The 27,074-nt window shown below is 47.3% G+C and overlaps 1 protein-coding gene across 1 annotated transcript in view; it reads right to left on the reverse strand.

Moving 5' to 3' along the window:
- GDAP2 (ganglioside induced differentiation associated protein 2) overlaps window positions 1-27,074 on the reverse strand; it is a 79,866-nt gene that overhangs the window by 8,535 nt on the left and 44,257 nt on the right. Inside the window, 4 exon segments of the mRNA XM_073614563.1 lie at window positions 11,767-11,910; window positions 18,589-18,605; window positions 18,608-18,642; window positions 25,807-25,946. Of these exon segments, the coding sequence (XP_073470664.1) occupies window positions 11,767-11,910; window positions 18,589-18,605; window positions 18,608-18,642; window positions 25,807-25,946 (336 nt within the window).

Here is a 27,074-nt window from a genome sequence, read left to right on the forward strand (position 1 = left end):
GGTGAGGGTGTTTCCTAATAGTAGGAGTACTCGAAGTAGGATTAATGAAGACATGCAAATGTATTCCTATCCCTTTCCAGATGACGGACCTTTAAAAGTTTGCACCTATCTGTAACAGTAATCATGTGACTGGGAGCCGGTGGAATGGGCTTCTGATCATGGTGATGGATATATTGAGACATTGAACACTAAATAATACCATAATAGTAGAGGGGCGAATTTCCACTGGCCACCAATGTATGTGGGATCTTTCCACTGACCAATAGTGTAGGGGGAATTTTCATTGATCACCAATGTATTTTGGTTCTTTTCCACTGACAATTTGGGCAGGGGGAACAAATTTTCACTGAAAACCAATGTGGGATCTTTCCACTGACCATTAGAGTGTGTGTGGGTGGGGGGGGGGGGTTGATTTTCTTTGACCACCAATGTATGTGGGTTCTTTTCCTCTGACCATTAGGGCAAGGGGCCAAATTTCCACAGGCCACCAATGTATGTGGGGTCTTTTCACTGGCCAATAGAGTAGGGGGGGTGGGAGGGGGAGAATTTTACATTGACGACCAATGTATGTGGGTTCCTTTCCTCTGACCATTAGGGTAAGGGATCAAATTCCCAATGACCATCAATGTGGGTTCTTTTCCTCTGACCATTAGGGCAAGGGGCCAAATTTCCACAGGCCACCGATGTATGTGGAGTCTTTTCACTGACCAATAGAGTGAGGGGGGGGGGTGAGATGGGTCAAATTTTACATTGACGACCAATGGATGTGGATCCTTTTCCACTGACCATTAGCGTAAGGGATCACATTTCAACTGACCACCAATGTATGTAGTTTTTTTTCCTCCCCGCCATTAGGGTAAGGGGACAAATTTCCACTGGCCACCAATGTATTTAGGTTATTTTCCTCTGATCATTAGGGTAGCAGGACAAATTTCCACTGGACCACCAATGAATGTCGATTCATTTCCACTGACCACCAATCATAAAAAAAAAACCAAAAAACAAAAAACAACACTTAAATTTTTCACAATCTGCATTTCGTTTCTTGGCCATTATTTTTACTTCGACAACTTACGGTCCACACTAAATGTCCCGTGGGGTGTAGACCTAATGATTGATTATCAGGGGTTTCCTAACACCTAAAAGTTATTTTAAGGTTGGGAAAGGCTTGTGTAGAGGTTGCTATGGAAGGATTACGGGGTTTACCTAGAATGTTTAAGCCTCTGAACTATACAAGACCAAAAATTCCCCACTTGATGGTTATGCACCATATACAGGGGATAGAAAATCTGCTCTCACAATGGCATTAAAGCCTTGGCATATTACTAATTGTCTAGGGTTTAATGCCAGCCAATTAGTAATTTTTCCTTACTTAAAACTATACAAAGAATGGATAGAGGAGAAACCAAAAAGGCATCAACATCCCAATAAATATGCCAAACCCAAAAGTATTTCAAGAACGGGACTTTTGAGGTGCCAACATCAGAATCAATATATAAAAGAAGATAATGTTATTAATGCAAAGATGAATAAAAACACACTGGTGAAAAATCCAATAGGATACATAGTTCCAGAAGATCAATTACACTATATACATAAAAGAACAAAAACTCCCATACATTTAGAAGCCCTCCAGGGGCTCTTATTTAGAGGCCTAAAAGCCCCTTATCCTCGAATGCCACCTACATGTACTACTATAAGAGCTTGGAGGTCTGGCCTCTCGTGTGAAAAATACCCCGACATGACCGCGTCATCGAACACACCTCTTTGGAAAAACCCTTCCTTGCCACACCTATATATGTTGCCTGACCCAGTCAAGTGGACTAAATACAAAATTAAACATATCCACCAAGTTGTACGCCAGGGGGTGTTACGACCTCTGGGAAAGACTATAATTACCCTACGTCTTTTCTACACCAGGAAGACCATTGCCCTGCACTAAAAGAGGAGCCCCCCCTCCCCCTTCCTTTTGGAAGCAACTAATAAATAATCCTCCATTTTACAAAGACACTTATACTAATCGTGGCTGCCCGACAAGGTGTGGTCCAAGTGGTTGGCAGATCCTTCCACTACCACCTCATGCTGTGTTACAGTCGTGGTTTGGTTGCCTATGAGGTGTTCAAAGTTACGTGAGCCTTCTCTCGGGTTTTTCTTCTTCTTCTCAGTTAACACCTTAAGATGAGCTTAACCACTTCAATACCGGGCACTTTCCCCCCTTCCTGCCCAGGACAATTTTCAGCTTTCAGCACGCTCACACTTTGGGCACAGTGTTGTATGACCGCGCAATTGTCATTCAAACTAAATTTTTATCATTTTCTGCCCACAAATAGAGCTTTCTTATGGTGGCATTTGAACCCCACTGGGGTTTTTTATTTTTGCTAAACAAATTTAAAAAAAGACCAACATTTTTGAAAAAAAAAAAAAAAAAGTTTTCCTTTGTTATAAAATTTAGTTTTCTCCTTCACTGATGGGCACTGATAAGGCTGCACTAATAAGGTGGCACTGATGGGCACTAATAGGCAGCACTGATGAGGAGGTACTGACACTAATTACTGATGGGCACTGATTGGCATTGTGGTGGACACCTCTGATGGGGGCTGCGCTGATTATCAGCGCACACGCCCAAGACAGGAGAGTCACCGATCGGCTCTCTGTCAGTGTGAACCGAGGAAAGCCAATTACCTGGTACCGCTGTGATTGGTCACAGCTGATCATGTGGTAAAAGGGCCTATGTCATAGGCTCTTTACCATGATTGGCGATGCGGTGTCTCAGAGTGACACACCACCGATAGCTACTCTGAGCACCCGCGGGGACGCGCATGAGTGGTTTATCCTACTGGACGTCATATAACGCCCAGTCAGGATAACGGAGCCACACTGCGGAAGTCAATGGGGTGGACGGGAAGTGGTTAAAGTGGATGTAAACCTGATTAATTAAATTTGAGCTGGGTACATATCTGTAGTGTTTTCTTATCTCTCTTCAAAGCACTATGCCCTGTGGCTTTTCCTGCTTCCTTCTTCTGTTATCAGCATAACTTCTGACAAGTTCGCTGTCAACTGAGATAAAACCAGCCTGAAATCTGTGAGGGAGGTTGCTTTAAAGAGATTAGAAGAGCTGAACTATTCACAGAACAGCTCCGCAAGTCTCTACCTATGTGGAGAGGGGGTGTGTGACTTTCCTCCAATCGGCTGTCTTGGCTGCATGCCTGGATTTCACTTTCAGTGCTGAACAGAAAGAGAAAATCTCCAACATGATGTAAACTTTTCTAAAGAATATATAAAAGCTGAAGACAGCAGTTATACAGTATATCACAAAAGTGAGTACACCCCTTACATTTTTGTAAATCTTTTCTTCTATCTTTTCATGTGACAACACTGAAGAAATGACACTTTGCTACAATGTAAAGTAGTGAGTGTACAGCTTGTATAACAGTGTAAATTTGCTGCCCCCTCAAAATGTCCAAATTGGGACCAAAGTGTCAATATTTTGTGTGGCCACCATTATTTTCTTACTTCACATTCCCATCGCACACATTCCTGGATGAGGTCTCAAATTTGGGTGCTGCAGCGACAACCAGCTGGATACTGGTTCAAGTCACAATGAGGATATTTGACAGCACACCATGGAACAACATAAATAGCATCCAAACGGATAATTTATTGCATGATCACAACACAAGGAGAGTGCAATGTTTCAGAGTCACGCAGGACCCCTTCATCAGGCATGTGCTCATAGCACCATTATTTTCCAGCACCGCCTTAACCCTCTTGGGCATGGAGTTCACCAGAGCTTCACAGGTTGCCACTGGAGACCTTTTCCACTCCTTGATGACAACATCACAGAGCTGGTGGATGTTAGAGACCTTGCGCTCCTCCACCTTCTGTTCGTGGATGTCCCACAGACCTTGACACTCCCACCACCATGCTTGACTGTAGACAAGACACACTTGTCTTTGTCCTCCTCACCTGGTTGCCGCCACACACGCTTGTCACCATCTGAACCAAATAAGTTTATCTTGGTCTCATCAGACCACAGGACATGGTTCCAGTAATCCATGTCCTTAGTCTGCTTGTCTTCAGCAAACTGTTTGCAGGCTTTCTTGTGCATCATCTTTAGAAGAGGCTTCCTTCTGGGACGACAGCCATGCAGACCAATTTGATGCAGTGTGTGGCGTATGGTCTGATCACTGACAGGCTGACCCCCCCCCACCCCTACAACCTCTGCAGCAATGCTGGAAGCACTCATACGTCTATTTCCCAAAGACAACCTCTGGATATGACGCTAAGCACGTGACCTCAACTTCTTTGGTGGACCATGGTGAGGCCTGTTCTGAGTGGAACCTGTCCTGTTATACCGCTGTATGGTCTTGGCCACCTTGCTGCAGCTCAGTTTCAGATTCTTGGCAATCTTCTTATAGCCTAGGCCATCTTTATGTAGAGCAACAATTTTTTTTTCAGATCCTCAACTCAGAGAGTTCTTTGCCATGAAGTGCCATGTTGAACTTCCAGTGAGCAGTATGAGAGAGTGAGAGCGATAACACCAAATTTAACACACCTGCTCCCCATTCACACCTGAGACCTTGTAACGCTAACGAGTCACATGACACCGGGGAGGGAAAAGGACTAATTGGGCCCAATTTGGACATTTTCACTTAGGGGTGTACTCACTTTTGTTGCCAGCGGTTTAGACATTAATCACTGTGTGTTGAGTTATTTTGAGGGTACAGCAAATTTACACTGTTATACAAGCTGTACACTCACTACTTTACATTGTAGCAAAGTGTCATTTCTTCAGCATTGTCACATGAAAAGATAGAAGAAAATATTTACAAAAATGTGAGGGGTGTACTTACTTTTGTGAGATACTGTACATGATATACTTATGTAGGGAAATTGGTTTCATCTCTGTGTATCATATGAGGCTGTTCACTTCACTGGGTATAGGAGAGTGTTTACTTCCACTTTAATACTCCCCTTTTCAATGCCATCTTTTCTGTCATATGCTTTTAACAAGAAGTTGCACCAGTATTATCTTAATGTTACTCATGCAATTGTTTCAGATATTTTCATACACCCCTACATGGGTAACACAAAGATTTTGTGTTGTTGTATTGTCAGCAATGATAAACTTCAATAAAAAGGATTTAAAAACAAAAAAAAACAAAAACAAAAAAAACTCCTATACATTTCTTGCATGGCAGCTGGAAGTAGTCATCTCAACATGTTTCGCCTTTGGCTTCATCAGGAGATTTTCTACTACAATAAGCAGTTGTATCAAAAAGATAACATATTAATATCATAGCATGCAAAATGAATATAATGAACCCAAAATATTTATGGAAGGGCATCCTTACCACCAAAGGATTTAAAGCACTACTTGAGTCCTTTGCTACCTTTCCTGTGGTTCAACATTTACCACCCCCGATTCCTGTGTGATACAGTTGGCGTGGGGATCATTTTGGGTCTCATTTGGTTTCCTCATGTCTTGAGTGAACATGTTGTATGGTATTTCAGTCCTCCGAATCCTTTGATGGCAAGGATGCGCTTCAATATTTTGGGTTCATTATAATCATTTTGCAGATTATGATATTATGTGTTATCTCTTTGATATGACTACTTATTGTAGTAGAAAATCTCCTGATGAAGCCAAAAGGCAAAACATGTTAAGCTGACTACTTCCAGCTGCCATATAAGAAATGTATAGGTGTTTGGTTCACTTATGTATATGGTGTAATTGATCTTCTGGAAATATGTATCCTATTTGATTTTTAACCAATATCTGTTTTTATATATATCTTTGTATCAATAAAAACCATCTGCATTTCTATATTGATTCTGATGTTGGCACCTCAAAAGTCCCGTTCTTGAAATACATTTTGGTCATTAGAGATACATACGATGGAAAAATTTGTTTCAGTTTCTGTTTTGGATTTGTCATATTCGTTGTGCAAGAATGATTCGTTTTCGGAATCAGTTTCGTATATTTGGATTGCTTTCATCTATTCGCTCCAAATCAAGTTGTATTTTTGAAGTCCTGTTAATCTTTTGTTATTACCAAAGATTGGCTATATCCCTGTAGTCCAACCCACGAAAAGAAATGGAATGAGCCGATTGGAAGATATCAACTGGAGTGGCGTGCGTCCGAAAGAGACGAATGGAACGAAGTTAATTTCAGATTTATTCATTATGTTGCGATTCAGAGATTTCTAACGAATCCATCTCCATCCAATCCAAACGCAATCAGTAGGAATCATCTTATTTGACTTTTATACCTTACTGCAGGAGTGTCCAAACTTTTTTCAAAGAGGGCTGGATTTGATGAAGGGAACATGCGTGAGGGCCGACCATTTTGCCTGACATTCTTTAAACCATTAAAATTCGGTCTAAGTGTTCATTCGAGCGCTAATACACATGGCCCAACAAGAATTCTCCTGCCTTTTGTGGCTGTGTGTGGTGAAAAGATGAGCTCGGGCGTGATATTTGTATATACCGTATTTATCGGCTTATAACACACACCTTCACTTTAAAAAGGAAGTTTCAGGAAAAAAAAACTACATTTTAAATAAAGAACTGTGAAGCAAAAAAGGGGCAGTGCCCATCGGCAGCCTCACAAGTGCCATCAGTGCAGCAGCCCCATTGCCATCAGTGCAGCAGCCCCACTGCCATGAATGCAGCACCCACCATTGCCATCAGTGCAGCAGCCCCACTGCCAGGAATACAACACCCACCATTGCCAACAGTGCAGCAGCCCCACTGCCAGCAATACAACACCCACCATTGCCATCAGTGCAGCAGCCCCACTGCCATGAATGCAGCACCCACCATTGCCATCAGTGCAGCAGCCCCACTGCCAGGAATGCAACACCCACCATTGCCATCAGTGCAGCAGCCCCACTGCCAGGAATGCAGCACCCACCATTGCCAGGAATGCAGCCTGATTGATGTCCATCCATCTGCAGCCTTGAAGGGGACAGGGAGGGGGGGCGGGACAAGCGCCAGAAGATTACATACAGGAAAAACTCCCGTTTTCTTGGCAGCCTCTTTAATACAAAGTCCTGCCTCCTCTGATGGACAGAACAGTCTCCCAATGGCAGCCCAGGAGACGGGACTTCCTATTACAGAGGCTGCCATGTAAACAGGAAATTCTCCTGTGTGTACGGCGCTCGTCCCGCCTCCTCCCTGTCCCCTCCAAGGCAGCCAGCGCATTAAATATCTTTTGTGGCCCCGGCGCTGGTAGATCGTTGGGGGCCACAAAAAGATGTATGTCCAAATAACCAAGCGGGTCGTTCAAAACCGGAAAGTGGGCCGCGATTGGCCAGTGGGCTGGACTTTGGACATGCCTGCCTTACTGTACAGCGGCTTTTTTTTGGGGGGGCGGACGGCAAACAACAACGAGCGGCCAGCGGCACCTCCCCTCCCCCGCTGTTTGCCGGTCGGTCCAGCATTTACACCATCTAGGCGGGTAGTGGCTCCGTGTCCTCTCCTCCATCAGCGGCTTCCAGCGTGCGGCTCCCCCCCCCCTCCTCCTAGGCGTCCAAAAGGATCGCGGCTTCCTTTCAGCCAATCGGGTGACAAAACCCGCTTCCTGATTGGCCGGGAGGAGGATGAGCGTTACAATAGCGGATACTCATTCGCTGTTGCAACACACCTGGGTGGGCTGTGAGAGCATTAACTTAAACCCGAGCCCACCCTATTTTAAAGCCTATTAGAGCCTCTGACTCTAATCAGTGCTTCAAAAAAGAAAAACCCACCCCGCGTTGGAATCCATGCACCCGGCGTCCTGAAAGGAGCCGGACGCATGGATAGGGGGAGGCGGCGATGGATGGGGGGGGCGGCGCCTGTGTGCCCTTAATGGACGGGCCCCCCTTTTACTGTATTTATTGCAATATGCTTTCATTTATTATGTAGTGCATTTTTTTTTATAATCATGAAAAGCGTTAATGCAAAAAGAAAAATCGGCTGATTACCCAAGATTCAAAGACTACCCCAAACTCCCATCCTAATAAAAAGAACAAATCCAAATTAATACGTATTAATTCTTCAAAGATTAATTAATTTTCTTATTCTCAATGAACACAAATTAAAACAAATGGTCTCTCAAACTCAATACAAAAAGAATATTAGAATATTTACGCTAAACTCACTAGAAACAAAAACAAACGGATCTGAATCAATTCAGTTCATTGGTTATGTTGTTACTTCAATAATAATATTATTATTATTATTATTCCGCGCTTTAGGTCCAAACCATCGCATCATGTCGTGCAAATGAAATGAATACGAACAAATTTGTTGTTTTTAAAATGTATTATTTCGTATTTGTCGAAATTTGTTACTATTGTGATTTGGAAATTCGGATACATCCGAGTTGTCAAATAAAAAAAAAAAAAAAAAAAAAAACACACTTCGCCTGAATTTTCTTTTTGTAACAAATTGAAATCACACATGTCTACTAGTCATACTACTTACCTTTTCATCCCTTTGTTTTTGGGTTTAGATAAACTTTATTAAGCATGATGTTTATCTTACAACTTACCCAGCCAAATTCCATCATTGTAGGTTGGGGGGAGGGGGGGGGGGGTAACAGATCACCACCCAACGTGGGAGCAAAAAAATGCAGACAAGCCAGTTTTGTTTACCTTATTGCTCAAAATATATAGTAACATATTAGGGAAGGTTAAAAAAAAAAAAAAAAAAAAAAAAAGGTCATCTAGTTCAACCTGTGTGGGCGTGTGTTCAAGAGGTTGTAAACCTCCCTGCAGTACTTGTACCTATAGGTAAGCCTTATTATAGGATCAGCTATGGGTACTGTAAATATCACCTAAACGTGTGGCGTTTAGGATATATTTACTGTATACTGCGCCGATGATGTCATCGATGCATGCGCTCTGAAGGAACGGCCGATTCTTCAGGAGCGGGTGCCGTGACTGGCGCGGGAGTGACGTCACACAGCTCCGGCCAGTCACATAGCCAGAAGGAAGAGGGGGGGGGGCAAACATGGATGAGGCCTGCAGCGGGGAACGGCGCGGGCTTCATTTGCAGGTGTCACATAATGTGCTAGTATGCGATGCGTACTAGCACATTATGCCTTTACTTTGCAAAGAAGAGGGAAACTCTTCCCCCCCCCCCCCCAAAGGGGTTTACTTCCTCTTTCATGCCAATACCATTTGCTATATCCCTGTATATTGTTTTCAATAAGATGCCCATCCAAGATTTTTTTTTAAATGATCAACACTCCATGCTGACATCACCAGCTGTGGAAGGGAATTCCATTAGTGCTCTGACAGTAAAGAAGCCCTCACACAGTTTAAAGCGGAGTTCCACCCAAAAATGGAACATCCGTTTTAAGAGAAGGTGACCCCCTGACATTCCACATTTGGCATGTCATTTTTTTGGGGGGGGGGGGAACCCTATTTTTAGAGGGTTTCAGCTCCGATGTTACGCCGAGTAAATAGACACCTAACATGTCACGCTTTAAAATTGCATCTGCAAGATGGAAATGTACAATACTGTTAAAAATCTAAAAAAAATTGTGTCTGCGCGTGGAATGGCGGCAAACTATTGTGCTTAAAATTATCCATAGGTGACTTTTTTTAATGCCTTAACAGATTACCAGTTTAGAATCCCAGAGGAGGTCTAGTGCTAGAATTATTGCTCTCACTGTAACGATCGCGACAATACCTCACATGTGCGGTGCGATCACCGTTTACATATGCATGCGGGAGTAACTTATGTGCTCGCATTTGCGCGTAAGCAAGGTGGGGACGGGGCGCTTTAATGTTCTTGTTTTTATTATTATTATTTTTTTTTTTTAATACAAAAAAATAAATAAATTTTTTTGTACTAACTTTATTGCCATCACAAGGGACAAACAACATCCCTTGCGACAGCATGGGCCAGGACAGGTCCTCTTTATGGAGAGATTTGGAGTCTAATAGACCCCAAATCTCTCCTCTGGCCTCCCATGCAGTCGATCAGACCGAGATCGGTCTGATCGACTGTTTTCCTGGCCGCTAGTGGTCAGGTAAACAAAAGGGGCGGAACCGGATGTGATGCACGCTACTCGTCGCTCCTGGTTTCCAGGGTTACAGAGAGAGGGGGAACGATGTCTCTCTGTACAGGGAAGCCATCGCCGCATCACTACCAGGCACGGCGATGGGACTAGAGAGGCGAGAGGGGGATGGGACCCCCTTCCATCACCTGCAGAAGTGATCGAGTGGCTAATTAACCACTCAGATCACTTCTGCAAAAAAGAGAAATCGCTGGCTGAAAAGAATGATAGCGGGATGATGCCTGTAGGTGCAGGAATCATCTTGGTATAACCACTGAAACCCGAGGACTTGCCAAACGGTGGCCATCATATGACGCCCTCGGTTTAGCAGTGGTTATACCGGGATAATGCGTGCACCTACAACCATCATCCTGGCATTGACATTTTCACCCGGCGGGACACTATTCCTCCCACTGACACCAATGATGGGACACTATTCCTCCCACTGACACCAATGATGGGGCACTATTCCTCCCACTGACACCAATGAGGGGACACTATTCCCCCCACTGACACCAATGATGGGGCACTATTCCTCCCACTGACACCAATGATGGGGCACTATTCCTCCCACTGACACCAATGAGGGGACACTATTCCTCCCACTGACACCAACGATGGGGCACTATTCCCCACACTGACACCAATGAGGGGACACTATTCCCCCCACTGACGAGACACTATTACCCCCACTGACGAGACACTATTACCCCCACTGACGAGACACTATTACCTCCACTGACGAGACACTATTCCCCCCACTGACACCAATGAGGGGACACTATTCCTCCCACTGATACCAATGATGGGGAACTATTTCTCCCACTGACACCAATGAGGGGACACTATTCCTCCCACTGACACCAACGAGGGGACACTATTCCTCCCACTGATACCAATGATGGGGCACTATTCCTCCCACTGACACCAACGAGGGGACACTATTCCTTCCACTGATACCAATGATGGGGCACTATTCCTCCCACTGACACCAACGAGGGGACACTATTACTTCAACTGACACCAACGAGGGGACACTATTCCTCCCACTGACACCAACGAGGGGACACTATTCCTCCCACTGATACCAATGATGGGGCACTATTCCTCCCACTGACACCAACGAGGGGACACTATTCCTTCCACTGATACCAATGATGGGGCACTATTCCTCCCACTGACACCAACGAGGGGACACTATTCCTCCCACTGACACCAACGAGGGGACACTATTCCTCCCACTGACACCAACGAGGGGACACTATTCCTCCCACTGACACCAACGAGGGGACACTATTCCTCCCACTGACACCAATGGCCGTGCCCCCTAAAGTCTGATGGATAGCAAATTGTCTCTTTGTTTAGAAAGTTTGGAGACCCCTGGTATATAGTTTATATACATAGTTACATGTTCCATAAGCCTATGTTGTTCAAGCTACTGTGGGGGGAGGGGGGGGCGCAGTTGTGCGGTTTGGGTCAATAGTAAAGATCACCGGCTACTTGATCACATCCTCCGTGTAGCACTGAGAACTACAGGAAGGCCTTAAAACACTAGGAACGTTGTGCAGCCAGAAGAAGTTCCTACTAAGCAATTGCTGGATGTCACGTAATGTCATATCCAAAAACTGTGGTAGAGGGGTGGTGCCAAGTGAAATAAAGACACAGCTCTACAATAGTTACATGACACCGGCACCCATTCCCCCCCAGGCTCTTACCCGAGCGTCATAACTCAGGACGAATGGCGGTATCTCGATCTGGTCAGGCGCGATAGCGGTGAAGAGCTGGTGCAGGCTTTCCACTTGGTGGATTCGGTCCTTCAGTCCGGAAACCGTGAATGTGGTGAAGAACCAGGTGGAGACCTGAAGGGGGAACCAAAAAAAATAACAAATAAAAAAAAAATCAGAGTCAGGTCACTGATAGAGCGCGAGGACAGCAGGGGGCGACACTGGTAGTCAGGTACCTGGGGTCCCATGTATCAAGGCGTTCTATGACCTACACAACCACCAAATCACTTTCAGATTACAGGGCAGATCTGAGGATGATTGGTAGAAGAGGGGAAACCGCTCAAGATCTTAGGAACATGCTGATACACAAAGGCTCTAATGGATTCTAACATATTTTGGGGACATCCCTGTACTGAGTTCCCAGGTCTGTACACCCACTGTGCCCATTATGAGGGTTTCCCACCATCCCTGTGCTGAGTTCCCAGGTCTGTACACCTGATGTGCCCATTATGAGGGGTTCTCACCATCCCTGTGCTGAGTTCCCAGGTCTGTACACCTGATGTGCCCATTATGAGGGGTTCTCACCATCCCTGTGCTGAGTTCCTGGGTCTGTACACCTGATGTGCCCATTATGAGGGGTTCTCACCATCCCTGTGCTGAGTTCCCAGGTCTGTACACCTGATGTGCCCATTATGAGGGGTTCCCACCATCCCTGTGCTGAGTTCCTGGGTCTGTACACCTGATGTGCCCATTATGAGGGGTTCTCACCATCCCTGTGCTGAGTTCCTGGGTCTGTACACCTGCTGTGCCCATTATGAGGGTTTCCCACCATCCCTGTGCTGAGTTCCTGGGTCTGTACACCTGATGTGCCCATTATGAGGGGTTCTCACCATCCCTGTGCTGAGTTCCCAGGTCTGTACACCTGATGTGCCCATTATGAGGGGTTCTCACCATCCCTGTACTGAGTTCCCAGGTCTGTACACCTGCTGTGCCCATTATGAGGGGTTCTCACCATCCCTGTGCTGAGTTCCCAGGTCTGTACACCAGATGTGCCCATTATGAGGGGTTCCCACCATCCCTGTGCTGAGTTCCCAGGTCTGTACACCCGCTGTGCCCATTATGAGGGGTTCCCACCATCCCTGTGCTGAGTTCCCGGGTCTGTACTCCTGCTGTGCCCATTATGAGGAGTTCCCACCATCCCTGTGCTGAGTTCCCAGGTCTGTACACCTGCTATGCCCATTATGAGGGGTTCCCACCATCCCTGCTAGATTTTGCTGCATGCTTTTTCTGTATCACGGACTAAAAGGTACTGTAGTAAGAGGACTAACAAGGCGGCGGTTTTCAGGGAGGAGGTCCTCAGAGGTCCGGCAGACCAGTGTAACCAGCAGATGTTCCAGTCCCAATTCCCAATCTTCATGCCGGAAGCTGGGCAGACAGGAAGCTCCTCCTTGGCCGGCTCTGCTCCTGTATATGTTGCAGAAAGAGGTAGGTGGCCGGGGGTAGGCAATGGGGGGTGCCTAGATAAAGCTTTCAGCTACTAGTGGAATACCCCACCTAGGCCCAGTCACATCATCCTACTGGTGCGGGAATTGGCCGGGCTATGAGGGGAGAGGCTCCTCTCTCCAGCGGCACACAGCTGTCATCAAGATGTCGATCCGCAGCGTGAGCGATGACACATTTCAACATACCGCTATCCTCTTAAAGAGACCCCGGTCACCAAACTCGGCAGACAGAAAGTCGAGTCTTTTATATGCCTAATTGCAGTGCATTTCCTTTCCATACATTGATTATATTCACTTGCAATGCCTCTGAACTCTGCACAGCCTTCTCCTCCTCTGTGTCCAATTACTGTCTGTGCTGACCCAGCTCCTCCACCCTTCCGAGTGTGTCTAGCCTTCTCTCTTCTTGCTCAGCATAGCCCTCTCCTCTTCTGTGTCTAATCACTGTCTGTGCAGGCCCAGCTCCTCCACCCCCTTCTGAGAGTGTCTAGCTACTGTCTGTGTCGGCCCAGCAACTCCACCGCTCCCCTCCCCCTTTTGAGAGTCTAGCTACTGTCTGTGCTGGACTCACTAATCCATCCCTCCTCGCATCCGAGAGTGTCTAGCTGTCTGTGCTGGCCCAGCCACAGCCCCCTCCTTTCTGAGAGTATCTAGCTACTGTCTGTGCTGGCCCAGCTCCTCAAACACTCCTCCCCTGTAAGTGTCTAGCCTTCTCTCCTTGCTCAGCACAGCCCTCTCCTCTTTTGTGTTGAATTACTGTCTGTGCTGGCCCAGCTCCTTTCCCCTTCTGAGAGTGCATAGCTACTGTCTGTGCTGGCCAAGCTCCTCCAACACTCCTTCCTTTCTGAGAGTGTCTAGCCTTCTCTCCTTGTTCAGCACAGCCCTCTCCTCTTTTGTGTTGAATTACTGTGTGCTGGCCCAGCTCCTCTATACTTGCCCCTTCTGAGAGTGTCTAGCTACTGTCTGTGATGGACCAGCTCCTCCACCCCCACCCCCTTCTGAGTGTGTCTAGCTATTCTCTGTGCTGGCCCAGCTCCTCTCCACTTGCCCCTTCTGAGAGTGTCTAGCTACTGTCTGTGATGGACCAGCTCCTCCACCCCCTCCCCCCCCTTCTGAGTGTGTCTAGCTGCTCTCTGTGCTGGCCCAGTTCCTCTCGTCTGTACATATACTTTCAAGCAGCTGCCCAGGGAGGAGTGAAGGGGAATACTATAGATTAGCCTCTCTCAACCTTTCGACACAGAGGACCCCTTGAAATAATTCCATCTCAGGAAACCCCTGCTAAAAAAGATCTGGATCTACAACTCATGATACATTAGTGTGAGGGTCAGTGGGAAGAATGCTCCTCACACTCGTGACCATTGGGAAGAATTACCCCCTTACAGATAGTTAAAAAGATTAATAGTGTCAGTGGGAACTTATCTGAGAGGAAGAAATTGCTCATTGCTCAACGGAACCCTAGCAACCTCTGGAGGAACCCTAGGGTTTCATGGAACCCTGGTTGAGAAACCCTGGTATAGAGTCACTTGAGTGACAGCTCTGAGTCTGTTGGGGCTGCTGAAATCACATCAAAGATGGCGTCAGCCAGCAGCAGTCTCAGGGCTTTTGGATGTCTACACAATATTTTACAGATAAAGAACATCCATAGAATACAGTCAAGGGACATCTAGTCTTCTAGAAAGATTTTTGTTGGTAATAGCAATGGAGTCTCTTTAATCCTTCCTCTACCAACGTACATGAAAGGCATTGACGACCCAACAGGCAGAGCGGGACCCCCTCTTAGTGGACACAGATGGGAACTCTGGATGCCAAGATCTCTCTACCAAAGTCCCAAAGAGTCCAGTTTGGTGATTTAACTCCCCAGCTTCAAGGAACTGAAACTTTTTTGGGTGGAGTGGCCCTTTAACATACAGCAGTGTGAACTCTACATCGAGCAGTCGATAGAGACCCCAGCGCCAGGCTACAGCACAATCCAGGAGCCAACATTGCGTCTCGTTGCGCTCTACGGCTCGGCGATCCAGCGATCACAGCTGTTTCTACTTTAACGCCACATTTCCGAGGCAGGGAGCTGCCAGCAGAGCAGGGTTGGAAAAGTCGTGGTTTGGGAGCGTGCCGCTACGTCAGATTTATCTATTTATTCAGAGGCGGAGAGCTGCCAGATATGGAAAATGTTCCCTTTTTTTACGTTTCTTGGCCAGGAAAGGCTTTAAACTTTTCATTGCTGGAATCACATTATGGGGGTCAACGGAGTTTTTCATTAAAAAAATCCAGAAACGAGGACATGGCCTACAACCATGCTGTATGGTTTGCAGCAGATCCACCATGTTCTTCTTCTGGTCCCTGTATAAACTTCCCACTTGCCCCCAAGTTCCACCATGGAAGCAGATTCACCACATTCTTCTGGTCTCCGTTAAAAAAAACAAAAAACAAACAAAAAAAAAAAAAAAAACTCCCTGATCCTGCCGATTTCCACCATGGAGCCTGGTCCACCATGTTCTTCTGGTCTCCGTAAAAACTCCCCGATTACCAGCATAGCCGCAGATCCAACATGTTCTTCTGGTCTCCCTGCAGTTCTGACTATGATTAGCTGCCACAGAACAATTTTTGTCTGAATTCTCTCAGAGAAATGTTGCGGATGTCTAGATGTCCCTTGACTGTATTCTATGGATGTTCTTGAGAAACCCTGGTATAGAGTGTCACTCGAGTGACAGCTCCGAGTCTGTTGGGGCTGCTGAAGTCACAGCTGCTGAAAAAACATTTGGACAAAAATTGTTCTGTGGCAGCTAATCAGAGTCAGGACTGCAGGGAGACCAGAAGGACATGGTGGATCTGCAGCTATGCTGGTAATCGGGGAGTTTTTATGGAGACCAGTAGAACATGGTGGACCAGGCTCCATGGTGGAAATCAGCAGGATCAGGGAGGAGGAGTTTTTTTTTTTTTTTTTTTACGGAGACCAGAAGAATGTGGTGAATCTGCTTCCATGGTGGAAATCAGGGGCAAGTGGGAAGTTTATACAGAGACCAGAAGAACATGGTGGATCTGCTGCAAACCATACGGCATGGATGTAGGCCGTGTCCTAGTTCTTGTGACGTCCTCGTTTCCGGATTTTTAATGAAAACCTCAGTTGACCCCCATGATGTGATTCCAGCAAGTTTATACAGAGACCAGAAGAAGAACATGGTGGATCTGTTGCAATGGTGGAAATCAGCCCTCAGCAGCCCAAGTAAATAGCTCTTTCCATTCAGCCTACCCACAGTATCAGTTTTCAGAGATGGGGCAAGCTCTGAGGCTAGGCTGGTAGCTCTGGACCTGGAAATCTGTCTGTGGCCAACATTTAGACCCCAGAACGGGGTTTGGAAGTTGCTGACCAAAAGAGCGCTTGCCATGGAGAGCATTATGATGGATACTCACTCCATGTGTGTACTCTGATGAGGGGGGGGGTTTAAGAATGACACCTGGCGCAAGGGGGCACCCCAATGGGGGGGGCTGGACACCTGGCGCAAGGGGGCACCCCAATGGGGGGGGGGGTTGGACACCTGGCGCAAGGGGCACCCCGATGGGGGGGGGGTTGGACACCTGGCGCAAGGGGGCACCCAATGTGGGGGGGGGGGCCCCAACACCTGGCGCAAGGGGGCACGGGGATGGACACCTGATGCGGGGGTGGGGTGGTGTGTGACGACACCTGGTGCAAGGGGGCACTCCGACTGGGAGGGTAGATTGACAGGGACACCTGGCACAAGGGGGGGGGAAACACTGACTCTGGTTGGGGAATACTGGTTCCCTGCATCTTTGTCATACTATTGACATTATGCCCCCTGGCATAACATGAACCTGGAACACAGTACTATAAAAGCCAACAGCAAGACAGCAAAAAGCTATGAGGGAAGGGGGGGGGGCAAAACTGACTTCGGGAGAGACGGGCAACTCCAAGCAGAGCCCCAAGGGATGCAAAACGGACCACGCTGGCAGGGACGCTGTTAGAAGTCATGGGGCCCCATACAGCCCTCCTGACGGGGACCCACCCCCCCCCCCCCCCCCCCCCCCCAGGTTGGCAGCAGAAAAGCAGCACTGATTAATCTGCCTACACCCTGCTCCCACCTTCTGGGCCTCATGATAACTGAACAATACAGCTGCCCTGCCGCCCCCCCCCCCATTTAGCTGATGGGGCCTGGGTCCCTAAAATTAGGACTGGTTGTACCGCCTCATCTGCGGCCTCGCACACCAGCACTGATCTACTTCCATGCTTGGCATAGTTAGATTCCAAAAGGAAACTGGCAGGACCACCAGTTATTTCTGAGAAAGTTAAATCGTTTGTTACTCCAACATTTCTTATTCCTGATATGTGGCTGCTGTACCATTAACTGGTATGAGAAAGTCTCCCGTTCTTTGTATTGCTTCCTTTGTGTGAAATCTCTGGTGTTCCCACCAGTCCCTCTGCTTAGATCTCCATGTGCTCTCCCTCCAATGATTAGACTTGTCCTGACACACCCCCTACCGCACAGCCATTCACTGGGAAGATCGGTGCACTGCCGTTTCTCCCCCCCCCCCAGCTCTTACGCAGCTGAGAACAGAGGGAATGTGATCACTTTATATTAGAGCGGCAGTAAAGTCATTTTTTTTCTTTTTTTTTACTTTTACCTGTAAAAAGTAGGTAAAAAGAACACCTCCTAAACCTGTACAGTTTAGGAGATATTCCCCTCATAATGAGCCGCTGACTTCAGCGACGCATGCGCTCTGGGGATTCTCGGCTGAAAGTCCGGCAGACACCGGAAAGGAGTCACTCACAGCGCCGGAGTCGCGATACCCGCGAGAGAAAATGTCAGCTCCCTCGGCGTGGACCGGGTGAGATACCGGCGCCTCGTTCTACGGTATTTCATAATGAGCTAGTATGCGGTGCTTACAGGTGTAGAAAAGAAAAAAAAAAAAAGTCAGCGGGTTTACTACCGCTTTAAAAAAGGTATTTATAATGTTATTCTATACAAAAACGTTTTGCCTTTCATTTTTATTTTAAACTGAATGGGTTCTTTTACAAGGTGATCGTTTACAATCACTTTAAATACATAAAGAAAATGCTAGATTTACGACGACCAACAAAAAACACAGACACGCAGTATTATATGTAAAAAGAATGTTTGGGTGGGGGGGGGGTGCAACAAAATCTTCAAGGGGCTCCTTGTCGCACACAATGTAAATTTAGATGGGAGGTGTTGACAATGCAGGACCCCCCCCCCCCCCCCCCCCCCCCGTTATACAGGTACACTTTACCATCGTACAGGCAGAACAAACAGTTTTACCTTACAATAGAACGACATCATACCTTGGAACGAAACGTCGATGGACGAAATACAAAGCCTTCAAATTCTTTCTGTACCTGTAAAGATAAATTTGTAAGATTTTAAAGAAAAAAAAAAAAAACCCAAAAAAAGGGATAAGATTGCACATGAATTAATGAAGAAGGTTTACTTTAAAATGTAACAATACGTATTGTATATCCTCAAAATGTAACATTCTTTTTTACATGAACACACAGTGCCACCTATAGGAAAGTGTAGGAACTGCAGGCAACATTGCAGGGAGATTAAAGAGGTTCTAAAAGTGTCAAGTTTTTTTTTTTTTTTTTTAACTTTCATGCATAAAGGTAAAAAACCTCATCTGTGCAACCCACCCCCCCCCCCCCCCCCCCCCCCCACCTCGCTCCAGCGATGTGCACAAGTATCTCGCTCTCTGGGGACTCTGCCTCCTCATTGGCAGAGACAGCAACTCCTGCCAATCAGGAGAGAAAGGGGGCCGAGCCGCAGCTGTGTGTGAATAACCATGCAGAGCCGCAGCATGAAAGCGAGCCTGATTGCGTGCCCCCCCACTGCACTCAGAGGGAAAGGCCAGGAGTGGCGGCAGGGGACCCGAGAAGAGGAGGATCGGGGCTGCTTCGTACAAAACCAACTACACAGAGCAGGTAAGTATAACATGTTTGCTGTTTTTTTATTTTTATGTAATAACAAAATTGCCTTCAACCATTTCCCAACCAGGCCAATTCTGACATTTCTCTCCTACATGTAAAAATAGGATTTTTTAAAACAGCTTACCTGTAAAATCCTTTTCTTTCGAAGGACATCACGGGACACAGAGACACAGTAATTACTGATGGGTTATATAGGTATCACTGGTGATTGGACACTGGCACACCCTATCAGGAAGTTCAACCCCCTATATAATCCCTCCCCCTTGCAGGGATACCTCAGTTTTGTAGCCAAGCAATATAGTGTATTAGAAGAGGGGTGGGACCTCTGTGTCCCGTGATGTCCTTCGCAAGAAAAGGATTTTACAGGTAAGCTGTTTTAAAAAATCCTATTTTCTTTCCTCGAACATCACGGGGACACAGAGCCACAGTAATTACTGATGGGATGTCCCAGAGCAATGCTACCTGAGGGGGGGGAACCACGACCAAGTAGGGTGGCAATCAGACCTGAGGACCCTGTACCGCTGCCTGCAGCACACTACGCCCAAAGGCGATTATCCTCATGCCTTCTCACATCCACCTGATAGAATCTGGTGAATGTATGAACTGAAGACCAGGTTGCGGCCTTGCAGATTTGAGCCATAGAGGCCCGGTGATGCACTGCCCAAGAAGCACCAATAGCCCTTGTGGAATGTGCCCTGATCTGAAACGGAGGAATATTCTGTTTCAAACCGTAAGCTTGAATGATCAATTGTCGAATCCATTTAGAAATGGTAGCTTTTGACGCTGCCTGTCCTCTATTGGGACCCTCTGGCAGCACAAACAAAACATCCGTCTTGCGGATCTGAGTAGTTGCCCCTAGATAGGCCTTAACTGCTCTTACTACATCCAACGAATGTAGAGATCTCTCTTCCGGAGAACAGGGATCTGGAAAAAAGGAAGGTAGAACAATGTCTTGGTTTAAATGAAAATCAGAAACCACCTTCGGTAAAAAACTAGGATGAGGGCGTAGTACCACTCTATCCTTGTGTATAATCAAATAAGGCTCCTTACAGGAAAGAGCTGCTAATTCTGATGCTCTTCTAGCAGAAGAGATGGCCACCAGAAAAATTAATTTCCTTGTCAACAAGACCAAAGGAATCTGACTTATTGGTTCAAAAGGCCGTTTCTGTAACACAGCCAGGACCAAGTTCAAGTCCCAGGGGTTTAGGGGCGCTTTAACCGGAGGATTAAGACGCATCACCCCCTGCATAAAGTTTTGGATCAAAGAATGTGAAGCAAGTGGCCGCTGAAATAATACTGATAAAGCAGAGACCTGGCCCTTGATGGTACTCAAGGCCAGCTTCATCTCTAATCCCATCTGTAGAAAATCAAGGATTCTACCTATGACATATTTCCTGGGATGCCAACCTCTGGATTCACACCAGGTTATATAAGCCTTCCAGACTCTATGATAAATCATCCTGGAAGCTGGCTTCCTTGCATTAATCAAGGTAGATATGACAGGACCTGAGAGCCCACGACTCTTCAGAACGTGGGTCTCAATAGCCAAACCGTCAAATTTAGCGTTTGTAAGGCAGGATGGAACACTGGACCTTGAGATAACAGGTCTGGGCGTTCCGGTAGTGTCCACGGGGAACCTACCGTCATCCTTACTATTTCTGCATACCAAGTCCTTCTGGGCCAAGCGGGGGCCACCAGAAGTACCGACTTCCTTTCCTGCCTGATCCTGCGAAGGAGTCGTGGTAGTAGCAGAATAGGCGGGAATGCGTAAATCAGTGAGAACCGATGCCACGGAATCACCAACGCATCCGTCCCGCATGCAAGAGGATCTTTTGTCCTTGCCACAAATCTGTCTATCTTTTTGTTGAATCGGGATGCAAAGAGATCTACATCTGGAACCCCCCATCTTTGGCATATGGCCCAAAAGACGTCGGGATGCAGAGACCATTCCCCTGGAAGTAACTGCTGGCGACTTAGATAGTCCGCCTGCCAATTCTCTATTCCCGGGATGAAAACTGACGATATGCATGGCACATGCATCTCTGCCCAGACTAAGATCTGGTTCACCTCTTTTTGAGCAGCTCGGCTCCGGGTGCCTCCCTGATGATTGACATAAGCCACTGCTGTGGCATTGTCGGACTGGATCCTGACCGGACAACCCTGTAGCCTGATAGTCCAGGCTTTTAGAGCTAGATGTATCGCCCGGATCTCCAGAATGTTGATGGGTAAGGTCCTCTCTGTCTTGGACCATACTCCTTGGATCGCAGCCTGTTCCAGAACTGCTCCCCAACCTGACAGACTGGCATCTGTTGTTACCACCGTTCAGGTAACCGGTAGAAAGGATTTCCCCTTCTGCAGGTTTTCGGGTATGAGCCACCAATTGAGGCTCTGACGCACCGCATGCGACAGGTGCATCGGAAAGTCTAATGCCTGAACCTTCTTGTTCCAGGTCGACAGAATACTGTGTTGCAGCATTCTTGAGTGAAACTGAGCATAGGGAACTGCTTCGAATGAAGACACCATCTTCCCTAGTAGCCTCATACAAAGGCGGACTGAGGGACCCTTCTTGGTCCTTACTGTCAGAATCAGCTCTCTCAAAGCAGTGATCTTTGCCTGGGGTAGAAATATTTTCTCCTGGCTTGTATCTATAATCAGACCTAAATATTCCAGTCTTCTTACTGGTTTTAGGAAAGACTTTCCTAAGTTGAGGATCCAACCCAGGTGTTCTAGATACCTGACCGTGGTCCTCAAGTTTCCATTCAAAGAGGCTACCGACCGGTCTATCAAGAGCAGGTCGTCTAGGTATGCTATGACAGCTATACCCTGAGCCCTTAATCTGGCCAGAGGAGGAGCCAAGATCTTTGTGAACACTCGAGGTGCAGTGGCTATCCCAAAGGGCAGAGCCATAAACTGGAAATGGCGCCCTCCTACCTCGAAGCGCAGAAACTTCTGATGAGCAGGAAAAATGGGCACATGCAGATATGCATCTCTGATGTCTATTGATGCCAGAAATTCTCCTCCCTGCAGGGTGGGAACTACTGTTCGAATTGATTCCATGCGGAAGGATTGAATCCTTAGGAATCGGTTCAGATCCCTTAAGTCCAAAATGGGCCTGACATCCCCATTTGGCTTTTGGACCGTAAAAAGGTTGGAATAGAAGCCCAATCCCTGGTCCTTTGCGGGAACTATCATAATGACCTCCTGCGACAAAAGTCGCTCTAACGCTAGAAGGAGCGACTGCTTCTTCTCTGGGTCTCTGGGAACATTTGATCTGAGGAACCGAGGAGAAGGGAATTCCTGAAACTCCAGCTTGTACCCTAAGGTTACCGTGGAGACTACCCATCTGTCCTGGAAGTCCTCGTGCCAGAGCTCTGAGAACTGTCGCAGTCTTCCCCCCACTCGAGTGAGCGGGGGCGCCCCCTCATGCAGAGGTCTTAGTGTTTTGCCTAGTAGGCTTCTTTCCCCAGGACTTCTTTTGTCCCTGGGGTTGACTCTTGTCTCTGGACCCCGATGGAGGCGGCCGTCGAGACTGCCTGGAGGCTGAAGCCCCCGGCGCTGGGGAAAGAGTCCGTTTGAAAGAGGGACGCTTACTCTTCTTTTTGACAGGTAAGAGAGTGCTTTTCCCACAAGAGATTCTCTTGATATAGTTATCCAAGTCCTCTCCAAACAACCTTGCACCACGAAATGGAAACCCAGCCAGTAGCTTCTTACATGGTGCTTCGGCTGACCAATTTTTCAATCATAGGATTCTACGTATATGCACCAACCCCAGTGAAAGACGGGAGGTTTGCACGATAGAATCTCTAATGGCGTCAACCACAAAGCATAAGGCCGCTGGAAGGTTAGCAAACCCCTGGGCCTGCTGTTCAGGTAATACTTTGATGACCTGCTTAACATGGTCTCTTAAGTATTGACAGACTCCAATCGCTGCTACTGCAGGTTGGGCCACTGATCCTGCTAAGGAGAAAACATCCTTCAATAGGGATTCCATCCTTTTATCTACAGGATCCCTGAGCATCTGAGCATTGTCTACAGGACAAGTCAGGCTATTATTTACGGAGGAAATGGCGGCATCAATAGCCGGTATTCCCCACATTTTAATAAACTTTTCTTCCATCGGATAAAGTGTTGAAAACTTTCTCGGCGGAAAAAAACGTTTGTCTGGGTGATCCCACTCAGAATAAATAAGCTTTTCAAGTAAAGTATGAACAGGAAAAGCATGTGCTGCTTGGAAAGGTTTCAGTGACCCCAAAGCAGAAGAGGATTCTTTAGCAGTTTCAGGTATGGGGAACTTAAATGTGGAGCGGACCAATCCAGTGAGGATCTGCACTAAGACTTTCTCCTCTTGGGAAGTCGCAGAGGGTCCCTCTCCACCTGAATCCTCCGAAGAGGAATCATCCATCCCATCCCGATCCTCTGAAAGGGATTCATCTCCTTTATCCCAGAGCTCCTCTTCCTGAGGGTCTTGGGGAACAGAGGAAAGCCTAGTGCGTTTTCTTCCACTGAGTGAAGACGTAATCACGGCCATTAATCTTTCCTCTAGACCATTAATGGTTGAGGAAAAATCCTCTTGTGTAATATATACAGGGGCTGAAGTGCCAGAAGCAGGTGTAGCCCCTGACCCCGATGGCTCTCCCTGGCTAGCCGTCCCTGGCCCATCTTTAGGGGGGGAGGATGCTGCCGACAGGGGGCCCTCAGAACCTGAACGAGATCCCCTAGTGTCTCTGGTTCCTGGGGTGCTTGAACCTCTTCTACCCATAGTGCAAAGCAACAAGGTGTGAGGTATACAAATGAACACTGCCCGCTGAGCGATGTAGTCTGGCTAAAAGCCTTGCTACCCAATGCTCAGTCTGGTGTTACTTCAGTAAATGCTGCCTAGGAGAATGCCTGTGTCCCACCTTACATGCGACCGTCAGCTCTGTGTCTCTCAGAAGGCTGAGTGCACCTGTACAGAGTGCCTTTAATAGCCTGCAGCTGGCCTGAGTGGGAGTCTAAACACTCTGGCGTAAAAACTGAGGTATCCCTGCAAGGGGGAGGGATTATATAGGGGGTTGAACTTCCTGATAGGGTGTGCCAGTGTCCAATCACCAGTGATACCTATATAACCCATCAGTAATTACTGTGGCTCTGTGTCCCGTGATGTTCGAGAAAGAAAATCATTTTTTTTTGCTAGAAAATTACAAAGACCCCCCAAACATTATATATGTTTTTTTTTTTTTTTTTAACAAAGACCCTAGAGATTACAATGGCGGTCGTTGCAACTTTTTATCTCACACGGTATTTGAGCAGTAATTTTTTTTTTTCCAAAAAAAAAATAAAAAAAAATAGTGTTCGAAAAACTGTTTCATGCTTTAAAAAACAAAAACGTTAGCACATTTTTTTTTTTGCATAATGTGAAAGATGATGTTACGCCGAGTAAATAGATACACAACATGTCACGCTTCAAAATTGCACGCGCTAGTGGAATGGCACCAAAACTTTGCTATTAAAAAATCCCCATAGGCGACGGTTTAAATTTTTTTACTGGTTACATATTTTGAGTTACAGAGGAGGTCTAGGGCCAAAATTATTGCTCTCACTCTACTGTCCGCGGCGACACCTCACATGTGTGGTTTGAACACAATTTTCATATGTGGGCGGGACTTACGCATGCATTCACTGCTGGTGGGTAGGAAACTATACACACACACTATATATATATATATATATATATATATATATATATATATATATATATATATATATACACACACACACACACACACACACACATGTGATCTGATGCAAAGTTGCCGGATTGTAAGTCTGCTATAGGGCAGTCGCTAAGTGGTTAACGCTATTACAAGGGAGCCAACAAGCCCCACCAATGTTATAGCATTGGTCAGGTGACAGGTTCTCTTTATGAAACCATCAGGGGTCCATTAGATCCCCAATGTCCCCCGCCCCCCCCCCCTGCAGCTAATCAATCACAGACAGTGCTTGATTAGCTGCTTCCCTGGCTACTACAGCCAGGGAATGACCGTTCTGAAACCAGAAGAAAAAAAAAATCCTCATGGCCGGCCTCATTCTTTACAGCAGAGATCGGGCAACTAGTGTTCCTCCATCTCTACCGTGGGTAGCCAACCTGACCACTGGTGGAACAGGAGAGCCTGGGAGCGGGGAGGGGGTTTCCACAACACTGTAAAAACGGATGGGGCGCCTGTAGAGCTGCCACAACCACTAAGAGCCGAGCACTTTCGGCTTCTTGCACAGTAGAGGAGATCAAGAAATGCATGTTCCTCAATCTCCTCCCATTCACCATCCTGGGACAGTTTATTGTGGTCCTGTGGAAGAGCGGAGAGCCTGGGAAGCACAAAGTGGGGATTGGGGGGCCACCACACTGCTATATAGCTGCCTGGATCAAGCCATGAGCTCGTTTTAAATGCTTCACTCTCTGGATATTTGTAGTAGGTTGAAAGAGGCGACGTCGTTAAATCCTCCCTCTGGCCTTCCCTTCAGTCTGGCACAGTTGTACCAGCTCATCCCACGTACTGAAATGGTACTCAAACAACGCTTAGTTGTCGTAGGTTCACTTACTTGGCATCCACCACATCGTAGAGGTTCTTGAGGAAGTCGGAGTCCAGGTGGTTATGCTCCCTGGTCAGTGTGTGGAAATACACCAGGATATAATCCTTGGCCGCTACGTGGTCCATCATATGGATGAAATACAGGAGAGCCTGCAAAAAGGACACACATGTCAGAAGTGAAAAAACGCTGAGATGAAGTCACTTTATAGGCCTTACTACTATTTTAGAAAATCAGAAGTTCCCTAATCTGCTTTCAGATAAAGATTTCAAACATCCTAAGATGGGTCAGCAATCACCTGCATGCATTTTCATTGGAATGCCGCCATTGACAGGTGCCGGAATTGGGCTGAGGTGCACGGTAACCGTAATCTGGGGGCGGATCGGCGGTGCGCGGGAACCGGGAGTCTGGGGGCGGTGCGCAGGAACCCGGGAATCCGGGGGCGGATCGGCGGTGCGCAGGCTCGGGAATCCGGGGGCGGATCGGCGGTGCGCAGGCTCGGGAATCCGGGGGCGGATCGGCGGTGCGCAGGCTCGGGAATCCGGGGGCGGATCGGCGGTGCACAGGCTTGGGAATCCGGGGGCGGATCGGCGGTGCGCAGGCTCGGGAATCCGGGGGCGGATCGGCGGTGCGCAGGCTCGGGAATCCGGGGGCGGATCGGCGGTGCGCAGGCTCGGGAATCCGGGGGCGGATCGGCGGTGCGCAGGCTCGGGAATCCGGGGGCGGATCGGCGGTGCGCAGGCTCGGGAATCCGGGGGCGGATCTGCGGTGCGCAGGCCCGGGAATCTGGGGCGGATTTGTGGTGGATCTGCAGGCGTCGGGAATTTGGGGGTGGATCCAGAGTGTGGAGGTGCAGGAATTGGGGGCGGTCTGAAGGGATAAAAGGTGCAGGAATTGTAAATTGCATACAAGTATGTATGTATGTATGTATGTATGTATATTTACTAGCACCTGGCACTTTACTTGATATTAGAATTTTATTTATGTCAGGTACTTATATAGAGCAGTCAATTTTTTCAGTACTGAGCATGCACAGTCACATCAGTCCCTGCCCCAAAGGAGCTCACATTCATACATACACACACTAGGGGCCAATGTGGACAGGATCCAATTAACCTACCAGCATGTCTTTGGAGTGTGGGAGGAAACCGGAGTACCCGGAGGAAACCCACGCAGGGAGAACATGCAAACTCCAAGCAGGTAGTGTTGTGTTTGGGACCCTTTTGCTGCTAGGCGAAAGTGTTAACCCCTACACCACTGTGCTGTCCGAATCCTTGGTT

The sequence above is a fragment of the Aquarana catesbeiana genome, linkage group LG02 (genome assembly GCF_042186555.1).
Source record: "Aquarana catesbeiana isolate 2022-GZ linkage group LG02, ASM4218655v1, whole genome shotgun sequence".
NCBI lineage: Eukaryota > Metazoa > Chordata > Amphibia > Anura > Ranidae > Aquarana > Aquarana catesbeiana.